The sequence below is a fragment of the Nycticebus coucang genome, chromosome 3, assembly GCF_027406575.1.
Source record: "Nycticebus coucang isolate mNycCou1 chromosome 3, mNycCou1.pri, whole genome shotgun sequence".
NCBI lineage: Eukaryota > Metazoa > Chordata > Mammalia > Primates > Lorisidae > Nycticebus > Nycticebus coucang.
Genome location: NC_069782.1, coordinates 60,764,129 through 60,789,329, shown reverse-complemented (window position 1 = coordinate 60,789,329; position 25,201 = coordinate 60,764,129). Strand labels below are relative to the sequence as shown.

The window sequence follows — 25,201 nt, the reverse complement described above, 5'->3', positions numbered from 1 at the left end:
GGGATTGAAAGCATCTGTGATTCTGCAAGAGAAATTGACACCTTTCAGACCAGAGGAAGTCAACTGGTAGACACCAGTGACACAACATAGCCTGCTTAACTTATAAGGTCCTAACCTAAGTCTAGGATAACACAGATTAAAAGAAATTAAACCAATTTTATCACCCTATTTTTTTTTTAGCTCTCACATACTGAACATTTATACATGACAGTCATTGTGTTGCATGCTTCCTATGTATGGCCTCATTTTATTACTTATTGAGTAATACATGAGACATTGATATAAGCCTTGGAATACAACAGAAAAAAATACACACATTTTTAAAAATTCCCAGCCATCCTGGATATCACTTTTGACTGTTGCGCTAGGCTTTGGTCATAAAACACATAGCTAGAGAGCAACTAATGAAACAAATTCTTAATTTTATTTCACTTTATTGATTAAAATTAAAAAACTTGAAAAGCATAGAATATTCTTCAGTTAAACACCACTTTACTGTTTGGTAAGACTACATTTCATTTTCAACACTGACAATACAGTGTCTGAGTTGAGATGTGCTCTAAGTGCAAAATATCCATTGGATTCCTAAGGCTTAATATGAGGGAAAAAAAAGAATGTGGTGAACCTCACTAATAATTGTTTATGTCTCCATTGATTATATATTTAAATGATAATATTTGGAACCTGCTGAGCCAAATAAAATACACCGTTAATTTCATCTGTTCCTTTGTACATTTGTTGTTATGGCTACTAGAAAATTTCAATGTACACCCAAGGTTCATGCGTCTCATTTCTACTGGACAGCCCTCATCTAGTTGTTTGGACTCAACACTCCTGGGTGGTGAATTCTTTTGCTGCCCCCATTTTGAAAATTGGAAGGTCAAGTCTCAGACAGGTTAAGTGACTTGTTAAAGGGACTGAACTTAGAAGACCATCTGTGTTTCCATCAGGAACACAATGGTACAGCTAAAACTGTAACAGAGTCCTCCTTTGTTGGTTTTCAGGAGGACCCCATGCTGACTGTGATCACTTATGTGGGGCTGACCATGTCGGTGCTGTGTCTCTTCCTGGCAGTCCTCACCTTCCTCCTGTGCCGGCCCATCCAGAACACCAGCACCACCCTCCACCTGCAGCTCTCTCTCTGCCTGCTCCTGGCCCACCTCCTTTTCCTCACAGGCATCAACAGAACTGAGCTTCAGGTATGCAACTGGCCAAATTACCCTGTTGTCATACTCATCTCCTGAGAAAAGTTGATAAATGAGGCATTAATCGGGTGCGATGTTGTGGGGTCAGGGGGAAGCATAGGTTCCCATCTCAGCTGTCCTGCTGTATAACTTTGAACAAGACCCTGAACTTCTGAAGGTCCATCCAGCAAAGTGACTGGGAGTCAGCCTGAAGGTATCAGGTAACACTAACTGTTACAACATCAACCCCCCAATGTGAAGCTCAGCACAGTAGTAATTTCTTTTTTCCCTTATGCATCAATGGAAGATGAGCAAATTGGTTTGGAGTGTCTATCTTCTGCTCCCAGTCTGCTTGATGCTCTTCATTTTCCACACCCAGCTTCCAAGGTCACCCTGGCATCCTCTTCATTATAGCCAACTGGGAGGAGGAAAAGAGCATGGCAGAGTCCTGTGTTGGAGGTTTATATGGTTTACACTAGGAAGTGGGAGTCCTCACTTCCCCTCACATTCTATTAGCTAGAACTTAGTCATGTGGACACACCTTAACTGTAAGGACATCTGGGAAATGTAGTCCTTAGCTGGAAACCACTTCTCAGATAAATGTATAACCTGTATTTGGGAGTAGAGGATAGATTTCATGTTTTCAGGACTGTGATTTTGCCACAGTGGTCTACACTTGAATTCAACTGTTCATCCTACTTGTGTATTACCTTGTTGAAGTGACATCCCATTTTATTTAGTTAGTTATATTTATTTTTAAAATTATCCAAATAAAAGGAAAAGATCCAACAAGAAAATTATAGACCAATATCTTTAATGAATGTAGAGGCAAAAATACAATAAGATCCCAGCAAACAGAATCCAGCAACACATCAAATGAAATATATACCATGACCAAGTGGATTTTATCCCAGGGTCTCAAGGTTGGTTCAATATATGTAAATCTGTAAATGTAATACATCACATAAACAAAACAAAAAATGAAGACCATATGATTTTGTCAATAGATACAGAAAAAGCCTTTTACAATATTCAGCATCCTTTCATGATCAGAACACTTAAGAAAATAGGTATATAAGGGACTTTTCTTAAACTGTTAGAGGCCATCTACAGCAAACACACAGCCAATATCATATTGAATGGAGTAAAATTGAAAACATTTCCACTCAGATCAGGAGCAAGGCAAGGTTGCCCATTGTCTCCACTGATTTTTAACATTGTAATGGAAGTCTTAGCCATCGCAGTCAGGCAAGAGAAGGTGATCAAAGGTATACAAATAGGGTCATAAGAGATCAAACTTTCACTCTTTGCAGATGATGATTTTATACCTGGAAAACCTCAGAGACTCAACTACAAAACTCTTAGAAGTTAAGACATTTATGTTCTATACTTGTTAAATTTGACTTGTACCCTTGCGATATGAATTTCTTAACACAATAATCAAGCAAATGAGGCAAAATCTATATTAATTAGTTTGATGTAAGCATTCCAAATTGTATTAAAAAATCAACACATTGTACCCCACATATCCATAAATGTATTCATAATCTTTGTCTATATAAATTAATAAAAAACACTCTTAGAAGTGATCAAGGAATAAACTAGCATCTCAGGATACAAAATCAATACTCACAAATTAGTAGCTTTTGTATATACCAACAATAGTCAAGCTGAAAAAAGAGTCAAGGACTCTATCCTTTTCCAGTAGTGCCAAAGAAGATGAAATATTTGGAAATTTACCTAACAAAGGATGTGAAAGATCCCTATAAAGAGAACTATGAAACTCTGAGAAAAGAAAAAGCTGAAGATATTAACAAATGGAAAAACACACCATGCACATATTACCCAAACCAATATACAAATTTAACACAATCTATCAAAGCACCACTGTCATACTTCAAAGATCTGAAAAAAGAAGTATTTTTTTTACTTTTTTCCTTTTTATTAAATCATAGCTGTGTACATTAATATGATCATGGGGCACCATACACTTGGTTCATAGATCGTTTGACACATTTTCATCACACTAGTTAACATAGCTTTCATAGCATTTTCTTAGAAAAAAAAAAAAAAGAAGTACTTAGTTTTATATGGAATCAGAAAAAAACTCAAATAGCCAAGGCACTACTCAGAAATAAAAACAAATCAGGAGGAATCCAGACTTCAGACTATACTATAAATCTATAGTGATCAAAACAGCATGCTACTGGCACAAAAATAGAGATGTAGATGTCTGGAACAGAATAGAAAACCAAGAGATGAACCCAGATACCTATCATCATTTGATCCTTGACAAGCCCATCAAAAATATAAACTTGGGGAAAGATTCCCTATTTAACAAATTGGTGTTGGGTGAACTGGATGGTGACTTGTAGAAGACTGAAACTAAACCCACACCTTTCTCCTCTAACAAAAATTGACTCTCACTGTTAAAGGACTTACACTTACGACATGAAATTGTAAAAATTTTTTGAGAAAGTGCAGGGGAAACTCTTGAAAAAAAATTGGCCTGGGAGAATACTTTATGAGGAAGACCCCTGGGAAATTGAAGCAACACCAAAAATACATTAGTGGATTTGATCAAACTAAAAATCTTCTGTACAGCCAAGAACACAGTGTGTAAAGCAAGCATACAGCTCTCAGAATGGGAGAGGATATTTGCGGATTATGTTTCTGACAAAGGTTTGATAACCAGAATCCACAAAGAACTCAAACTTATTAATAAGAAAAAAACAAATGATCTCATTTCATTGTGGGCAAGAAATTTGAACAGAAGCTTCTCTGAAGAAGATAGGAACATGACCTACAGATACATGAAAAAATGCTAATCATCTTTAATCCTCAGAGAAATACAAATCAAAACCACTTTGAGATATCTAACTCCAGTAAGAGTGGCTCACATAACAAAATCCCAAAACTACATATGTTGGCATGGATGTGGAAAAAAGGGAACACTTCTGCACTGCTGGTGAGAATGCAAGCTAATATGTTTCTTTTGGAAAGAAGTTTGGAGAATATTCAGGGATCTAAAAGTAGACCTGCTGTTCAATCCTGAAATTCCTCTATTAGTTGTATATCCAAATAACCAAAAATCACTTTACAACAAAGATATTTGCACCCGATTGTTCATTGCAGCTCAATTCACAATAGCCAAGTCATTGAAGAAGGCCAAGTGACCATTGACCCATGAATGGATTAATAAATGTCTTAACACCATGGAATATTATGCAGCCTTAAAAAATATGGATACTTTACCTCTTTTATGTTTACATGGATGGAGCTGGAACATATCCTACTTAGTAAAGTATCTCAAGAATGGAAGAAGAAGTATACAATGTACTCTGTTCTATTATGAAACCAATTTATAATCACTTGCACTTTCATATGAAGGATAGATTACACCTATGGCCCAGGATGAAGAAGGAAGGTGGGAGATTGGTGGGGAGGGGAAAGGTCAGATGGAGGAAGGTAAATGATGGGACAACACCTATGGTGCATATTGCAAGGGTACACGTAAAATCTATTAAATATGGAGTACAAATGTCTTAACACAATAATTAAGTAAATGAGGTGATGGATATATTAACTAGTTGGATGTAAGCATTCCAAATTGTATATGAAATAAGCACATTGTACCCCATAAATGCAATAATGTATTCATGATCTATGTGTTTATGACTTAATAAAAATTTCGCCAGTAAAAAAGTATATATTTTTATACCATATGTTATTTTGAAGTGTGTGCACTTTATGGATTAGCTAAACCCATCTTATTAACATATGCTTCATATCACATCCTTTTTTTTTTTTTTTGGCTGGAGCCAGGTTTGAACCCACCACCTCCAGTATATGGGGTCAGCGCCATACTCTTTTGAGCCACAAGCACCACCCAATCACATCTTTTTTTGTGTGTGTTGACAACACTTAAAATCTGCTCTCTTGGCAATTTTTAAGTGTAAAATAGCTTGTTAAATATACTCACAGTGTTTTACAACAGAGCTTTTGTGACTTCCTCTTTTTCAACTTCCTCTCTAAAACAATGCACTTGTCATAGGGCTCTGGTAAGAACTTAATAAGATAAAACATATGAAACAGTATAGATTCATCCCTTAAAGAACAATGTTAGCTTTTATCTTTGTAATAATTATGGCCATCATAACATTCAGGAAGAGCCAGAACTAGATGTTCTCCAAGACTCCTTTTAACCCCCCAAAGCCCTGATCTCACAGCTATAAAACTATGAAAGTACTTTTTTCCTGAATCGTAGCATGTGCAGTGCTTAGCAATAAATATACTCTCTGGGGACAGTTTGTGTTCAAATCTAATTTTACCTTTTACTAGTGCACAAAACTTAATCATATTATAACTTCTCTGGCTTTATTTGAAAATAGTAAGATGATCCACCATCTGCTTTTGTAAAGAAAGAAGTATTGAAATACAGGCCCATCTAGTCATTTACATATTTTCCATTTCTTTTTTATGCTTCAATAGCAGAGTTGTGTAGTTACAACAGAGATTATACAGTAAAGCCTAATATATTTACTATCTGGCTTGCTACACAATAAAAAAAATGTTTGACATAGAGTATTGTGGTAATGATATGAGTTAAAACTTAATAAAGTAATCTAATCAGTTGCTCACCCAGAATTACATGCTTAGAAAGAATGGTTACTTCTTTGATAACATTTTCAAAGGGTGTTTTTAAGCTATAAGGATAATATTTAATAATATTAACTAGTTAAATGGATTCACTTAGTCATCTGGGAAGTATGTTACTCTTGCATAAAAATCCATGATGTTACATCCTATTTTATATATTCATTTGATTGCTTTTCAAAAAATAACTACTGTGTTCCAGGCATCTTGTTGAAGATTCATTGTCAATTTGATGTACCAGTTCATTCACCTTCCTCACAGAGTTCACAGCTTATAAAGTTATAATTAAATATAGGAAAAGATAATTGATATCTAAAGTTACAAGAAAGGAGCAAGCATAACAGTGGTTTCTTTGGGATTTGAGGGAATAATCCAACATTGAATAAAAATCTCAATGGCAATCAGATGACTGAGCAGGTTTAGCCAATTCTGTTTGCTGAACGTTGAAGAAAACAGACTGCTTTTACCAGCCTCCCTAGGAGGTAATTTAGGACCATGTAACTCATTCTGGCCGATGGAATGTATCATTATTGAATAGAGTAGGGAAAGGAAAACCCTGCAGAATACCTCAGTTCATTTTCTTCTTCTGTCATGTCAACAATAAAACCACACTGGCTGGTGCAGTGGCTCATGGCACAGTGCCAGTATTTGGAGAGGCCAAAGTGGGAGAAGTGCTTGAGCCTAGGAGTTTGTGACAAGCTTGAACAACACAGCTAGACCATGTCTTTACAAAACTAAAAATGAAAAGTGAAGACCAAGATAGAAAGAAACTGGATCCCTAAGTCACTTCTTGGAAGGAAGTAGACACCAAGTCAGAAGTGGAATTTGCTTGTGCAATAAACATGATGAAAATCACTAAGATGTCAAGGTAAACTTGTTACTGCAACATAACTTAGGCTATTTTGACTAATAAGCCAGGAGAAGGGAGACATAAAGGAGAGAAAGTCCTAGGCAGAGAGAAAGCATGTTCAAAACCCTATGGAAAGAAGAAGCCTGGCATATTTTAGAATTTGAAAGTACCTTTAATCATCAGAGAAATGCAAACCAAAAATACTCTGAGATGCCATCTAACTCCAGTAAGAGTAGCCCACATCACAAAATCCCAAAACTATAGACGTTGGCATGGATGTGGAGAAAAGGGAACACTTCTGCACTGCTGGTGGGAATGCAAGCTAGTACGTTCCTTTTGGAAGGAAGTTTGGAGAACATTCAGGGATCTAAATGTGGACCTGCTGTTTGATCCTGCAATTTCTCTCCTAGCTGTATATCTGAAGGACCAAAAATCATTTGGCAATAAAGATATTTGCACCAGATTGCTCATTTCAGCTCAATTCATAATTGCCAAGTCATGGAAGAAGCCCAAGTGCCATCGACCCATGAATGGATTAATAAATTGTGGTATATGTATACCATGGAATACTATACAGCAGTCAAAAGGAGACTTTACCTCTTTTATGTTTACATGGATGGAGCTGGAAATATTCTTCTTAGTAAAGTATCTCAGGAATTGAAAAAAAATATCCAATGTACTCAGTATACTGTGAAACCAATTTAGAATCACTCACACTTGCATATGAAGAATGAAACACAACTACAGCCTAAGATGAAGGAGGGAAGGAGAGGGAGAGGGGAGGGAATGGGGGTGGGTTGATAGAGGGAGGGTTAGTAGGGGGACCACACCTATGAAGCATATTGCAAGTACAAGTTGGATCTATCAGGTGCACAACACAAATGTCTTAATGCTGTAACTGGGTAAATGAGGTGAAAGCTATGTTGATTCGTAGGATGTAAGCACTCCAATTTGTAGAAATAATCAACACATCAAATCCCATATGCCATAAATGTGTTTATAATCTATGTACAAATGACTTAATAAAAAAAAAGAAAGTACCCTGGTATTTATGGAGCAAGAAGGGGAAATAGATGAATTATAGTTAGAGTTCAAAGGGAGACTCTTCACAAAAGTTTTTGTGTCAAGAATTTATACTCTATTTTGAGAGAAATAATCAACCATGAAATGGTTAAGGGATAACTGGTTTCTAACAAACAATACTGATATGGCACCTTGCTATAAGTTACCCCTTTTCATCTTCTGTTTTATCTACCATTTGGGGGTGAACTGTGTCTCCCAAAATTGGTAAGCTGAAGTCAGAACTCCCAGCATAACAGAATGTGACTGTATTTGGAAGTGGTGTTTTTAAAAAGGTAATTGAGCTACAATGAGGTCATATACATGGGCACTAAACCAGTATTGACTGGGGTCTTTATGAGAAGAAGAGGTCAGGATATAGATGTCCACAGAAGGACCATGTGAAGACACAGAGAGAAAACTGCCATCTCTAGCTAAGAAGAGAGGCCTCAGAAGAAACCAACCCCGATGACACCTTGATCTTGGACTTTTGGACTCTAGAGTTGTGAGAAAATAAATTCCTCTTGTGTATGTCATTTAGTTTGTAGTACATTTTGAGAACAGTCACAGAAGACTATTGCACTACAGATTTTTTTCCAGTTTTCTCTCAGATTCTCTTTCATAAGTAAATATTCCCTCAATAAATTATATTTGTCCGCCAGTCTGCACTAGCACGTAATACTGGAGGAAGAAAACAGTATTTATTTAAGCAAACCAAGAATACAAAAATTGTAATTGTGTTCATATAGGTGTGACATTTTTATGCCACTTAAGGGTTCTTTCAAATGAAGGATGACTACAATGATCAATTTATTAATCCATTACATGTTATTATTTTTATTTACCTAAATTCTAGAGATAAAAAGAGATAAAATGTGGGGACCCAGCCTTTGAGTACATACTGTGTTGGAGAAAGGAGAGAAAGAGAGAGATTATAATAATGACAATACATTAGTAATAAGCTACTCTAAGTTTACATATTAAGAAGTGGAAACTTTGAGAGTAGAATAGTTTTTTTCTGAGTCATGTGTAGTATGTAGAGAAATCAGAACACAAGCCCAGATGTGTCTAATGATGGAGCTCTATTTACCTATACAAGTAACTAGAGGTTTGGGGACATACTACACAGAGAGAAGTTTGTGATGAGTCTCAAAGGGCAAATTAGAGTATACTTGTCAAACAAGAGGAGGAAAGAATTTCCAAAACAAATCATGAACCTGAAGGATTTGAAGCATAACATTTTGGAGGAATGATAAATACTCCATGTACATAGCTTACTTCTGTTGTCAGGCCCATGAAGACATCAATAATCCATTGTGGCTTTTTCTTATTAAATACTGCCATCTTTCTCAACATAATATTCCAGGAAACTACAGCTAATCCAGTTTGAATTGTATCCAAAATGAAATCCAGTCCTGAAGACAAGAAAGAATGTTGGTAGCTAGATGAAGATAGTGTCAGAATGTGAAAGGCTAAAACTAGATTTTATCTTCTGGGTTGACAAACATTTTCTGTAAAAGGACATAGTAAATGTTTTAAGCAGAACAACTACTTTACTCTGCCTTTGTAGCACAAAGAAACAGCTTTAGGTGAAAGTAAATGAATGGATGTGGCTGTGTGCCAACAAAACTTTATTTATAAAGAAAGATGGCAAGCCAAAGCTGGCTACAGGTGCCAGTCAGACCCTGGAGTCGAGACACACAATAGATAGTTGGAAAAAGGAATTTTGAGCCCAGAAGAAATTGGGGTGAGCTGATGTGATATTGGAATTTCCTACATGAAGGAGACCAGTCAAGCCATGGGAATAGATATGAGAATCCTGGGATGGTGAGGTCTGATTTAAGGATGGATCTCTGAAGAAAACCAACATCTAAAGATTGTGAAGCACAAGATATACAAGAAGACCGAGACATAAGCTGTGTGAGAATTTCCGGGCAGATGAGTGTCGTGGAAATCAAAGGAGAGGAGGTGGCAAGTAGGCTGATGAAATTGTTGCAGAAGATCAGATAGATGGACTTCTGTATTTGTTAATTAGGAGATTAACTAATTTGTTAATTAATTCATTAACCAATTCATTTGTTAGTAAGTTTTATTCAAAGAAACAGAACTAGGAGTGCGTGTGTGTGTGTGTGTGTGTGTGTGTGTGTGTGTGTGGAGAGAGAGAGAGAGATATTTATTTTAAAGAATTAGCTTCCCTCATCTACTTGGGATTGCCTAAGCCCAGGAATTGGAGGTTGCTGTGAGCTGTGTGATGCCACGGCACTGTACGGAGGGTGATAAAGTGAGACTGTCTCCACAAAAACAAACAAACAAACAAAAAAAAAAAAAACAGCTTGTATACTTGATTTGGGAGGAAGTCCATACTCTGCTGAGTGGGTCAGCTGTCTGGAGAATTCCAGCACAGCTATCAGTAATGTGTGTCTTCTCTTTCTTCCTCCTCAGTATGGCTGGAGATTTATCATTTTTTATTGATGTTTTCCCACAATTACTTATGGTTTCATTAGTTGTCTCTATTTCTTTTCTGTTTTATGTTACATTGATTTTTGCTTTTACCTTTATTATTTCTTTCTTCAACTTCCTTTTGTCTTAAATTACTCTTATATTACCAAATGTTTCTACTTTACTATAATAATGTATGATATTTTTTGCCATGAATTTCCCTCTAATTATTGTTTTAGCTGCATTCCATACATTTCTATGTAATTCTTTCATATTTTCCTAAGTTTAAAATAGTTTGTCATTTTCTTTTTTGCAATTTTTTGTTTTTTTTTCCTTTATTAAATCATAACTGTACATAAATGCTGATGTACAATGTGTAATGCTTACATCTAACTGATTAACATAACCATCTCCTTGCTTACTTATTTGTTGTGGTAAGACATTGATACTCTATTATTAATAGTTTTGAAATGTACCACTGTATTATGCACCTTAGGTGAAGTCCCACGAAATACCCTCCCTCCTCCTGACATCACCCCTCCCCTCCCCTCTTACCTCTTTCTTTCTGGACTATAGTTATGTTTTGCCATACATATGAATGTGTGGGTGGTTATATATTGATTTCATAGTAGTATTGAGTACACTGGATACTTTTTCTTCCATTATTAAGGTACTTTACTGAGAAGAATATGTTCCAGCTCCATCCAGGTAAACATAAAAGATGTGAAGTCTCCATCTTTTTTTATGGCTGCAGAGTATTCAATGGTATACATATACCACAATTTGTTAATCCATTCATGGGTTGATGGGCATTTGGGCTGCTGTCATGACTTGGCAATTATGATTGGGCTGCAGTAAACATTCTGGTGCAAATGTCTTTGTTGTAAATGATTTTTTATCATATTTTTTCTTTATCCAGTGGTTTAGTTAGAAGTATCTTTTAAGTAAATTTATTTCAGGTTAATGTGAGTATAAACAATCAGATCCAAATATTTGATTTTGTTGGATACAGTCCCTCTTGTGGTTATGTCCCACATACAAAAGTGTGCCAGATATTCTCACCTCATGCACATTCAGTGAGAATACTCCAACCACCTTTCCCTTCCCCCTCCTTCATTACCCCACCCCCAACTTGAATTGAAATGAATATTTCTCCTCTGTGTGCATTCATCAGGTAGTCTTCTGACTTCATTTTAGTATTGAGTGCATTGGATAATTGCTTTTCTGTTTTTGTGAAACTTTACTAAGAACAATATGTTTCAATTCCATCCAGGATATTACCAAAGATGTGACGTCACCATCTTTTTTATGGCTGAATACTATTCCATGGTGTGCATGTACCACAGTTTGCTAACCCATTCCTGAGTTGATAGACATTTTTCTGTTGTTTCCGTGTCTTGGTGATTATAAATTGAGCTGCTATATACAATCTAGTGCAAATGTCCTCATGATAAAATGATACTTTTTCTTCTGGTTAGATGCCTAGTAGTGGGATTTTAGGGTCAAGTAGGAGATCTAATTTGAGTTCTTTAGGATGCTTCATACTTTTTTCTAAAGAGGCTGTATTAGTTTGCAGTTTCACCAACGGTGTAAGACCATCCCCTGTCTCCACATCCATGCCAACATCTGCAGCTTTTGGACATTGTGATGTATGCTAATCTTACTGGAGTTAGGTGATATGTCAGGTTGGTTTTGATTTGCATTTCTCTGATGATTGGGGCTGATGAGCATTTTTTCATATATTTCTTAGCCATTCATTTGTCTTTCTTAGAGAAGGCTCTGTTCACATCTCTTGCACAGTGGTAGAAGGGTTTGTTAACTCTTTTTTTTGTTGATGATTAATTTGACTTCTCTGTAGATCCGTTATCAAGCCTTTGTCAGATTCATGATATACAAATATCCCATTCTGAATGTTGTCAATTTGCTTTGGTTGTTGTAGAAGTGTGTTTTTCAATTTTCAAACATTTTCAACATCTTTTGTTATCAATTTCTAATATACTACCTTTGTGGTCAGAAATAATATTTGGTGATTTCAATCCTTTTAAAATTATTGATCCTGTTCTACCTGGGTAAATTTTTTTGTGTATACTTAAAAGGAATATGTATTCTGCTTTTATTGTAACATAAAACACTATGCATTTTACATTATAAATGCTGGAATTTTTGTTAAATTACTTTTAATAGTTGGAGGTCACTTGGAAAAATTTTGATACTTTCAAAACTAATTTGTAAGAATGAAAAAAATACCCAATGTACTCAATGCTATTATGAAATCAATATATAATCACCCACACTTTCATATGAAAGATGAAACACAATTTTAGCCCATAAAAAAGTAGAGAAGAGGAGGGTGAGGGGAGGAGAGTGAGGGATGGGTGAAGGCAGGGTTCCGGGTGGGACCTCACCTACTGTGTATTTTGCAAGGGTACATGTTAAATATATTAATAGTAGAGTATATATGTCTAAACACAACAACTAAATAAGTGAGGTGAATGATATGTTAACCAATTTGATGTAAACATTACAAACTGTATATAAAATCAGCAAATTGTACAACATAAATGTACACAGTTATGATCTAATAAAAAAACTTATTTCTTTTTTTATTAAATCATAACTGTATACATTGATATGATCATGGGGCATCATACGCTTGCTTCATAGACCATTTGACACATTTTCATCACAATGGTTAACATAGCCTTCCTGGCATTATCTCAGTTACTGTGCCAAAACATTTACATCTACATTTACCAAGTTTTGCAAATACCCCTGTAGGATGCACCACAGGTATGATCCCACTGATCACCCTCCCTCTACCCACCACCCTCCCTCCCCTCCCTTTCCCACTTCCCCCTATTGTTAGGTTGTAACTGGTTATAGCTTTCATGTGAGAGCCCCAATGGATGGAGCTGGAACATATTCTTCTTAGTAAAGTATCTCAAGAATGGAAGAAAAAGTACCCAATGTACTCAGCCCTACTATGAAAAAACTTATTTCTAACATTGGATAAGAGTGACTCAAGAATCCTCCTTAGTCTGAGGCTAAATGGTGTAATACCACCTTGATAATTTTACCAAGTCTCTCATAAACAATAGAAATTTTAGGCGGAGCAAGATGGCGGCCAAGTAACAGCTTCCTTGCATCTGGGTACTGTGAGTCTGGGGAGATAGGACTCCAGGCATCTCTGGCTGGTGGGAACTGCCTATCATCACTCCTATGAGGATACAGGGAGTCAGCGAGAGACTTCTGGACCCTAAGAGGAGGACTAAAACAGTGGAAAACCGGCAAGTGGTCGCGTGTGTTCAATCCGTCCAAACCCGCCCACAACTGTAAGTTCAGTAGCAGCGAGACTGCAAACCAGAAAGGCCTTACCTGTGAACTGTTTTGATGTCCTTGGACTTGGCACTGAGTTGAACTGCCTTGTAGAAGGCCTGAGTGGGAGTGCGGAGAACTTTGGCCGTTGTCTGCGGGCCCAGTCTGAGCCGCTGAGCCAGACGGAGTTAATAGTGTTTGGCGGTGGGTCACACGGAACCATTGTCAGTGATCTGCACCAGCAAGCTCCACCCTCAGGGTCGCAGAGCTAGAAACGGGTGGGAGCTGGTAACCCAGCAACCAAGTAGCCTAAGGGTGGGGTCTGAGCCGCCTTGCAGCCCTAACCCTCAGGGGCAGAGTGAGACCGGTTTTGGCACACTGGGTAAGGGGATAGCCACATCAGCAGTGATTCCATCGAGAAAGCTGGGAAAGCTTCTGCTCAGCAAGTTTACAAGTTCAAAGTGCCTTTAAAGTGGGCTGAAGAGAGATTTAGGGTGTCTACCTGCTGGGATTTGAGAAATCAGCAGCCTCCAGTCGTATCAGAACTGTGACTAACATCTCATACCCCAGAAGACCACGTGTTGCCCAGACAATATTCAATAACATATACAAACTGCTTTGTTTTTGGTTGTGTATTTTTTTCTTTTTTATTGTTTGTTTTTTTTGTTTGTTTATTTTGACATTGTTGATGTTGTTTTGTTTTTTAATTTCAATCTTTTGATACAGATCCCTTTTTCTTTCTCAGTTTTTCTAGTATAATTATAATTTCCCATTGCTGCCTTTTTTAATAACTTCAACTTCATTTTTGCTAGTGTTTCTACCGCTATCATTTGGTTTTTCACCCAATTTTATCCCGGTAAAGTTTTCTGTTTGCTTGTTTTGGTTTGATTTATAGCATTTTTGTCTTTCCTCTCTACTTGGTGGAGGTGGGGTACTGTGTCTGATCAGGTTAGCAAAGAGCCGCTGACCTCAAGGGAACCACCCAACTGGGCACCCCCAGAAGGTGGGGTTTTTTAAGGTTGTGTCAAAATACCCTACTGTACACCTATATTGCCCTGTCTCTGTCTTTCTGTGCCTCTCTTCTTTTTGTCAATATTCCTTATACTCACCCCCTCTCCCTTCTCTATCTTTCTTTTTTTTCTTATCACTCGGTCCTCCTTTCTTTCATCCCTTTTTTGCTCTTCAACCTTTTCACCCTTCTGGTCCTGTAACGCTTAGTCAACAGGCACAAGAACTTAAAGAGCAAGAGGAAGTGAAAAGAAAATTAGGGCAAGGAAACAGATAAAAGAAATCACACATGAGGAAGAATCAGCAGAAAACTCCAGGCAACATGAAGAACCAGTCTAGAACAACCCCACCAAGGGACCATGAGGTAGCTACTGCAGAGGATTCCACCAGTAAAGAAATGCTAGGAATGACAGAAAGGGAATTTAGAATACACATGTTGAAAACAATGAAAGAAATGATGGAAACAATGAAGGAAATTGCTAATAAAATGGAAAATAACCAAAAGGAAATTAAAAAACAGAATCAAATAAGAGATGAACGATATGAAGAATAAAAAAAGGATATAGCAGAGCTGAGGGAACTGAAACAGTCAATTAGGGAACTTAAAGATGCAATGGAAAGTATCAGCCACAGGTTAGACCATGTAGAACAAAGAATTTCAGAGGTAGAAGATAAAGTTCTTGAGATAACTCAGACAGTAAAAGAGGCAGAAAAGAAGAGAGAGAAAGCAGAACGTTCACTGTCAGAATTACGGGATGTTAGGAAGCGTTCAAACATACGAGTTATAGGAATTCCAGAAGGGGAAAAAGAATGACCCAGAGGAATGGAAGCCATACTAGAGAATATTAGAAAAGAAAATTTCCCAAACATCACCAAAGATTCTGACAAACTGCTCTCAGAGGGCTATCGGACCCCAGGTTGCCTCAACTCTAACCGAGCTTCTCCAAGACACATTGCAATGAACCAGTGCAATGTCAAGACAAAAGAAAAGATTCTGCAAGCTGCCAGGAGTAAGGGCCAGTTGACCTAAAGGGGCAAATCCATCAGAGTGACCGAAGACTTCTCTAATGAAACTTTCCAAGCAAGAAGACAATGGTCATCTACCTTTAATCTACTTAAACAGAACAATTTTCAGCCCAGAATTCTGTACCCTGCTAAGCTAAGCTTCAAAATTGACAGAGAAATCAAATCATTTACGGATATACAAACATTGAGGAAATTCGCCACAACAAGACCAGCTCTACAGGAAATACTTCAACCTGTTCTGCACACTGACAACCACAATGGGTCAGCAGCAAAGTAAGAACTCAGAAATCAAAGGACAGAACCTAACATCCACACTGATGCAAAAGATAAAACTAAGCAATGGACTCTCAACAAATGAGACAAATAGAATACTACCACACTTATCAATTATCTCAATAAATGTTAATGGCTTGAATTCCCCACTGAAGAGACATAGATTGGCTGACTGGATTAAAAAACACAAGCCATCCATTTGCTGTCTGCAAGAAACACACCTGGCTTCAAAAGACAAATTAAAGCTCCGAGTCAAGGGTTGGAAGACAATTTTTCAGGCACATGGAATTCAGAAGAAAAGAGGAGTTGCAATCTTATTTTCAGATACATATGGATTTAAAGCAACTAAAGTCAAAAAAGACAAAGATGGTCACTTTATATTGGTCAAGGGAAAACTACAACAAGAAGACATTTCAATTCTAAATATTTATGCACCCAATTTAAATGCTCCCAGATTCTGGAAGCAGACCTTACTCAGTCTGAGCAATATGACATCTGATAATACCATCATAACAGGGGACTTTAACACTCCTCTTACAGAGCTGGACAGATCCTCTAAACAGAAATTAAACAAAGATATAAGAGATTTAAATGAGACCCTAGAACAACTATGCTTGATAGATGCATATAGAACACTCCACCCCAAAGATAAAGAATGTACATTCTTCTCATCACCTCATAGAACATTCTCCAAAATTGATCATATCCTGGGACACAAAACAAATATCAACAGAATCAAAAGAATTGAAATTTTACCTTGTATCTTTTAAGACCATAAGGCACTAAAGGTGCATCTCAACTCTAACAAAAATGCTCAACCCCACCCAAAGGCATGGAAATTAAACAATCTTCTGTTGAATAACAGATGGGTGCAGGAAGAAATAAAACAGGAAATCATTAACTTCCTTGAGCATAACAATAATGAAGACACAAGCTACCAAAACCTGTGGGATACTGCAAAAGCAGTTTTGAGAGGAAAATTCATCGCTTTAGATGCCTACATTCGAAAAACAGAAAGAGAGCACATCAACAATCTCACAAGAGATCTTATGGAATACGAAAAAGAAGAACAATCTAAGCCTAAACTCAGTAGAAGAAAAGAAATCTCCAAAATCAAATCAGAGATCAATGAAATTGAAAACAAAAGAATCATTCAGAAAATTAATGAAACAAGGAGTTGGTTTTTTGAAAAAATAAATAAAATAGATAAACCATTGGCCAGACTAACTAGAAATAGAAAAGTAAAATCTCTAGTAACCTCAATCAGAAACGATAAAGGGGAAATAACAACTGATCCCACAGAGATACAAGAGATCATCTCTAAATACTACCAGAAACTCTATGCCCAGAAATTTGACAATGTGAAGGAAATGGATCAATATCTGGAATCACACCCTCTCCCTAGACTTAGCCAGGAAGAAATAGACCTCCTGAACAGACCAATTTCAAGCACTAAGATCAAAGAAACAATAACAAAAAAGCTTCCAACTAAAAAATGCCCTGGTCGAGATGGCTTCACTCCAGAAATCTGTCAAACCTTCAAGGAAGAGCTTATTCCTGTACTGCAGAAATTATTCCAAAAAACTGAGGAAGAAAGAATCTTTCCCAAACATTCTATGAAGCAAACATCACCCTGATACCAAAACCAGGAAAAGACCCAAACAAAAAGGAGAATTTCAGACCAATCTCACTAATGAATATAGATGCAAAAATTCTCAACAAAATCCTAGTCAATAGATTACAGCTTATCATCAAAAAAGTCATTCATCATGATCAAGTAGGCTTCATCCCAGGAATGCAAGGCTGGTTTAACATACGCAAGTCCATAAACGTTATCCACCATATTAACAGAGGCAAAAATAAAGATCACATGATCCTCTCAATAGATGCAGAAAAAGCATTTGATAAAATCCAGCATCCTTTTCTAATTAGAACACTGAAGAGTATAGGCATAGGTGGCACATTTCTAAAACTGATTGAAGCTATCTATGACAAACCCACAGCCAATATTTTACTGAATGGAGTAAAACTGAAAGCTTTTCCTCTTAGAACTGGAACCAGACAAGGTTGTCCTCTGTCACCTTTACTATTCAACATAGTGCTGGAAGTTCTAGCCAATACAATTAGGCAAGACAAGGAAATAAAGGGAATCCAAATGGGAGCAGAGGAGGTCAAACTCTCCCTCTTTGCTGACGACATGTCTTATACTTAGAGAACCCCAAAGACTCAACCACAAGACTCCTAGAAGTCATCAAAAAATACAGTAATGTTTCAGGATGTAAAATCAATGTCCACAAGTCAGTAGCCTTTGTATACACCAATAACAGTCAAGATGAGAAGCTAATTAAGGACACAACTCCCTTCACCATAGTTTCAAAGAAAATGAAATACCTAGGAATATACCTAACGAAGGAGGTGAAGGACCTCTATAAAGAAAACTATGAAATCCTCAGAAAGGAAATAGCAGAGGATATTAACAAATTGAAGAACATACCATTCTCATGGATGTGAAGAATCAACATTGTTAAAATGTCTATACTTCCCAAAGCAATCTACCTATTCAATGCCATTCTTATCAAAGTACCTACATCGTACTTTCAAGATTTGGAAAAAATGATTCTGCGTTTTGTATGGAACCGGATAAAACCCGTATAGCTAAGGCATTTCTTAGTAACAAAAATAAAGCTGGGGGCATCAGCATACCAGATTTTAGTCGGTACTAAGAGCCATAGTGGTCAAGACAGCATGGTACTGGCACAAAAACAGAGACATAGACACTTGGAATCGAATTGAAAACCAAGAAATGAAACTGACATCTTACAACCAACTAATCTTCGATAAACCAAACAACTTACATTGGGGGAAAGACTCCCTGTTCAATAAATGGTGTTGGGAGAACTGGATGTCTACATGTAAAAGACTGAAACTGGACCCACACCTTTCCCCACTCACAAAAATTGATTCAAGATGGATAAAAGACTTAAATTTAAGGCATGAAACAATAAAAATCCTCCAAGAAAGCCTAGGAAAAACACTGGAAGATATTGGCCTGGGGGAAGACTTCATGAAGAAGACTGCCATGGCAATTGCAACAACAACAAAAATAAACAAATGGGACTTCATTAAACTGAAAAGCTTCTGTACAGCTAAGGAGACAATAACCAAAGCAAAGAGACAACCTACACAATGGGAAAGGATATTTGCATATTTTCTTTTCTTTTTTTTTTTTTTTTGTAGAGACAGAGTCTCACTTTATGGCCCTCGGTAGAGTGCCGTGGCCTCACACAGCTCACAGCAACCTCCAACTCCTGGGCTTAAGTGATTCTCTTGCCTCAGCCTCCCGAGTCGCTGGGACTACAGGCGCCCGCCACAACACCCGGCTATTTTTTGGTTGCAGTTTGGCCGGGGCCGAGTTTGAACCCGCCACCCTCGGTATATGGGGCCGGCGCCCTACAGACTGAGCCACAGGCGCCGCCCTATTTGCATATTTTCAATCAGACAAAAGCTTGATAACCAGGATCTATAGAGAACTCAAATTAATCCACATGAAAAAAGCCAACAATCCCATAGATCAGTGGGCACGAGACATGAATAGAACTTTCTCTAAAGATGACAGACGAATGGCTAACAAACACATGAAAAAATGTTCATCATCTCTATATATTAGAGAAATGCAAATCAAACCAACCCTGAGATATCATCTAACCCCAGTGAGAATGGCCCACATCACAAAATCTCAAAACTGCAGATGCTGGCGTGGATGTGGAGAGAAGGGAACACTTTTACACTGCTGGTGGGACTGCAAACTAGTACAACCTTTCTGGAAGGAAGTATGGAGAAACCTCAAAGCACTCAAGCTAGACCTCCCATTTGATCCTGCAATCCCATTACTGGGCATCTACCCAGAAGGAAAGAAATCCTTTTATCATAAGGACACTTGTACTAGACTGTTTATTGCAGCTCAATTTACAATTGCCAAAATGTGGAAACAGCCTAAATGCCCACCAAGCCAGGAATGGATTAACAAGCTGTGGTATATCTATACCATGGAATACTATTCAGCCATTAAAAAAATGGAGACTTTACATCCTTCGTATTAACCTGGATGGAAGTGGAAGACATTATTCTTAGTAAAGTATCACAAGAATGGAGAAGCATGAATCCTATGTACTCAATCTTGATATGAGGACAATTAATGACAATTAAGGTTATGGGAGGGGAAGCAGAAAGAGGGATGGATGGAGGGGGGTGGGGCCTTAGTGTGTGTCACACTGTATGGGTGCAAGACATGATTGCAAGAGGGACTTTACCTAACAATTACAATCAGTGTAACTGGCTTATTGTACCCTCAGTGAATCCCCAACAATAAAAAAAAAAAAAAAAATAGAAATTTTTTTTCCTGATGGTTTTGGAGGGTACAAGCCTGAGACCTGGGTGTCTGCAGGCTTGGTTTATTCTCAGGCTTCTCTCAGAGAAGACTTTGCTCAGAGGTGGCTATACTCTCTGTGTCTGTTAGGTGGGTCTACCTACCACTCTGGATAGTAGGAAAGAACTATTCTCAGTCTTCAGGAGATGGTTCTGATGACTATTTTCTGGGAGCAGCTCCCTACTGTTAGTTGGTTTCCATAAAAGAAGGTACTTATAAGACTTCAGTCAAAGATTTAAAGTAAATCAAATCTTCTCTCAGTATCTGTCCTTCTCATCTCCTGCACACCCTCTTCAGCTCCCTAATTAATGATGTTTTGTGTCCCAAATTCTAGATAACTTTGGCTTGTTATTAGTTGCCTAGAGGTGTTGTGATAAAGTACAATACACTCAGTGCCTTAAACATCAGAAATTTATTGTCTCACAGTGCTGGAGGCCAGAAGTCTAACGATCTATGTGTTGACTGGGTTGTTTCTTACTAAGGGCTGTTCAGAAGCCTCTGTTCCCGGTCTCTCCCTGGCTTCTGGTGGTTTCTGACAGTCTTTGGCATTCCCTGGCTTGTAGAAGCATCAGCTCCATCTCTTAATCTTCACATCATGTTTTCCTTCCCACACATGTGTATCTGTGTTAAATTTGCCTTTTCTATGAAGATCTTAATAATACTGATTGAGAGACCCACGCTAGTGCACCATGACTTTGTCTTAAATAACTATGTTTGGGAAAATAGCCCTTTAATGTATGAATCTGGGGAAAGAAAACACAGTTCAGCCCACAAGGTCTCCTGAAACTGAACTCTGTTTCCTCAATATAGCGATATGGCTGGGGGGTTTGTCAGGGAGTTCCCATCCCTGGGAAAGTGACCTGGAGGCCTCCAAGAGTCACCTCACTAATTCCCATCCTTTTAGGAATCTCTGTGCACTGCCCACAGTCCAATATCTGGAACTCATAATATCATGTATGTTATTCAATGGCTAGTTATTCAAGGTGGGAGGAGAAATTCCATCCTTGTTTCTTTTTAACGACTAGTCCTGGAAGTCTTATTATACATGTGGAATTCAGAACTTTCTGTCTGTGAACCTGTCTGGAGAATTATGAGAACTCATAAAGCATGACTTCTACAAAAGTGTATTTATTTACTAGGGCTGCCATAACAATGTACCACAGACTGGGTGACCAAACAATAGAAATTGTTTTTCCTGATGGTTTTGGAGGGTACAAGCCTGAAACCTGGGCGTCTTCAGGGTTGGTTTATTCTCAGGCTTCTCTCAGAGGAGGCTTTGCTCAGAGGTGGCTGTTTTCTCCCTAGGTCTTCGCATGCTGTCCCTGTGTTTATGACTGTGTCCTAATCTCCTCTTCTCATATGGACATGAGTCGGATTCCAAAAAATCCTACCCTAATGACCTCATTTTACCTAAATCACATCTTTGAAGGACCCATCTCCAAGTACAGTCACATCATGTGGTGCTGAGGATTAGAACTGCAGCCCTTGAACTTGCAACAACACAATTCAGCACATAACAAAGAGATAATGAAGTAATCAGTCTTGCTTTTTAATCTCTTCTGGTTTAGACAAGCCAAAATGGGTTTTATCTTTAACTTTTTTTATTAAGTCATTTGTACATAGATTGTTAATACATTTATGCCATTATGGGGTTCAATGTGTTGATTATTTATACAAATTGGAGTGCTTACATCCTACTAATATACCCTTCACCACATTTACCCAATTACAGTGTTAAGACATTTGTGATATACACCTTATAGATCCAACTTGTACTTGAAATGTGCTCCATAGTTGTGGTCCCCCATTAACCCTCCCTCTATTGGCCCACCCCCTCCTTTCCTGTCCCCCTTTCCTTCCCTGCTTCATAGTAGGCTATAGCTGTGATTCATCTTTCATATGAAAGTGTGAGTGATTATAAATTGGTTTCATAGTAGTACTGAGTACATTAGGTATTTTTTTCCGTTCCTTAGATACTTTACTAAGAAGAATACTTTCCAGCTCCATCCGTGTAAATATAAAAGAGGTAAAGTCTCCATTTTTAAAATGAGAAGAATACTTTCCAGCTCCATCCATGTAAATATAAAAGAGGTAAAGTCTCCATTTTTTAAATGATGCATAATATTCCATGGTATACATATACTATAATTTATTAATCCATGCATGGGTCGATGGCAATTGGGCTTATTCCATGACATGGCAATTATGAATTGAGCTGCAAGGAGAATCTGGTGCAAATATCATTGTTGCCAAATGATTTTTCATCTTTTGGATGTACAACTCATAGAAGAATTGCAGGATCAAACAGCAAGTCTACATTTAGATCCCTGAGTGTTCTCCAAATTCCTTCCAAAAGGAACGTATTAGCTTGCATTCCCTCCAGCGGTGCAGAAGTGTTCCCTTTTCTCCACATCCATGCCAACATCTGTAGTTTTGGGATTTTGTGATGTGGGTTACTCTTACTGGAGGTAGTTGGTATCTCAGAGTGGTTTTTTTTGCATTGCTCTGAGGATTAAAGATGATGAGCGTTTTTTCATGTGTCTGTAGACCATGCGCCTGTCTTCTTCAGAGAAGCTTTTGTTCATGTGTCTTGCCCAGAATGAAATGGGATCACTTCCTTTTTTTATTAATAAGTATGAGTTCTCTGTGGATTCTGGTTATTACACCTTTGTCAGAAATACAGTTTGTGAAAAGCCTCTCCTATTATGAAGGCTGTCTCTTTGCTTCACTTAGTGTGCTCTTGGCAGTGCAGAAACTTTTTAATTTGATCAGATCCCAGTAATGTATTTTTGATGTTGCTTCAATTGCCCAGGGTGTCCTCATAAGGTATTCTCCTAGGCCAATTTTTTCAGGTGTTTCCCCTGCACTCTTTTCAAGAATTTTTATAGTTTCATGTCTTAGTTTAAGTCCTTTAACCAGTGAGAGTCAATTTTTGTTAGAGTAAAAGGGAGTGGGTCAAGTTTCAGTCATCTACAGGTTGCCAGCCAATTCCTCCAGCACCATTTGTTAAATAGGGAATCTTTCCCACAATTTATATTTTTATAGGCTTATCAAAAATCAAATGATGATAGGTGTCTGCATTCACCTCTTGGTTTTCAATTCTGTTCCATACAAAACTACCTCTCTATTTTTGTGCCAGTACCATGCTGTTTTGATCACTATTGATTTATAGTATGGTCTAAAGGCTGAAACCATGATTCCTCCTGATTTGTTTTTATTTCTGAGTAATGTTGTGGCTATTCATGTTTTTTTTTTCCTCTTTCCATATAAAATGAAGTGATAATTGTTCCAGGTCTTTAAAGTATAACAGAGGTGCTTTAATAGGGATCACATTAAATCTATAGATTGCTTTTGGTAGTATAGACATTTTAATAATTTTGATTCATCCCAGCCATGAACATGGTATGCTTTTCCATTTGTCACCATCTTCAGCTATTTCTTTTCACAGTTTCATAGTTCCCCTTGTAGAGATCTTTCACGTCCTTAGTAAGATACACTCCCAGATATTTCTTCTTCTTTGACACCATTGTAGAGGGAATAGAGTCCTTGATTGTTTTTTCCCCTTGTCTATTGTTGGTATATATAAAGGCCACAGATTTGTGAGTTTTGATTTTGTATCCTGAGACATCTCTGTATTCCTTGATCACTTCTAGCAGTTTTGTAGTTGATTCCCTGGGGTTTTTCAGATATACAATCAGATCATCTGCGAAGAGTGACTGTTTGATCTCCTCTGACCCTATTTGGATCCCCTTGTTTGCCTTCTCTTGCCTGATTGCGATGGCTAAGACTTCCATTACAGTGTTGAAAAGCAGTGGAGACCATGGGCATCCTTGCCTGGTTCCTGATCTGAATGGAAATGATTTCCATTTTACTCAATTCAATATGATATTGGCTGTGGGTTTGCTGTAGATGGCCTCTACCAGTTTAAGAAATGTTCCTTCTATATCTATTTTCTTGAGCATTCTGATCAAGAAAGGATGCTTGATATTATCACAAGCTTTTTCTGCATGAATTGAGAGAATCATATGGTCTTTTTAAAAAAATTTTTTAAGTGATATATTATATTTATGGATTTACGTATATTGAACCATCCTAGGGACCCTGGGATGAAACCCACCTGGTCGTGATGTATAATTTGTTTGATGTGTTGTTGGATTCTGTTGGCGAGGATTTTATTGACTATTTTTGCATCAAAATTCATTAAACACCATTTTTTGCCCCTCCTCACTTTTGTTGGAAGCCTATTGTTTAAAGCCTATTGTATCCACAAATAAAATTGCATCACCTGCTTTTTTCTGGTAACCATTTGCCTGAAATATGGATGACCATCCTTTCACCCTGAGTCTGTATTTGTCTTTTAAGTTAAGATGTGACTCTTGTATGCAACAAATGTCTGGCCTGAGTTTTTGTATCCAGTCAACTAACCTATGTCTCTTTAGAGGGCAGTTTAAGCCATTCACATTAATGGAGAATATTGCTAAGTTTGGTGAAATTCGGGGTATTGAGTTTTTTGAAAGTCCAGTGGGCATTTTTAATCCATTTGCCATTGTGGAAGTTGGAGTTTGATCCAAAGTTTCTGAGTGAGTTTACTTTTGTAGTAGAGGATTGGGTTGGTAATTATGGAGGATAGGTCTGAGAATATCCTGAAGAGCTGGTTTGGTTATGGCAAATTTCTTTAGCATATGAATGTCATTAAAGTATTTAATTTCTCCATCACAAATGAAACTCAGTTTAGCTGGGTACAAGATCCGGGGTTGAAAGTTATTTTGCTTGAGGAGATTAAACGTTGATGACCACACTCTTCTGGCTTGAAAAGTTTCAGCAGAGAGATCTGCAGTAATTCTTTCTTTCTTTCTTTATTTATTTATTTTTATTAAACCATAGCTGTGTACATTAGTATGATCGTGGGGAACCATACACTTGGTTCATAGATCATTTGACACATTTTCATCACATTAGTTAAAA

The 25,201-nt window shown here is 37.5% G+C and overlaps 1 protein-coding gene across 1 annotated transcript in view; it reads right to left on the bottom strand.

Moving 5' to 3' along the window:
• Positions 1-923: 923 nt before the first annotated feature.
• The window catches only part of LOC128580968 (adhesion G protein-coupled receptor E4-like), a 150,981-nt gene continuing 126,703 nt past the window's right edge, over positions 924-25,201 (bottom strand). Inside the window, 1 exon segment of the mRNA XM_053583432.1 lies at positions 924-1,240. Within this exon segment, the coding sequence (XP_053439407.1) occupies positions 924-1,240 (317 nt within the window).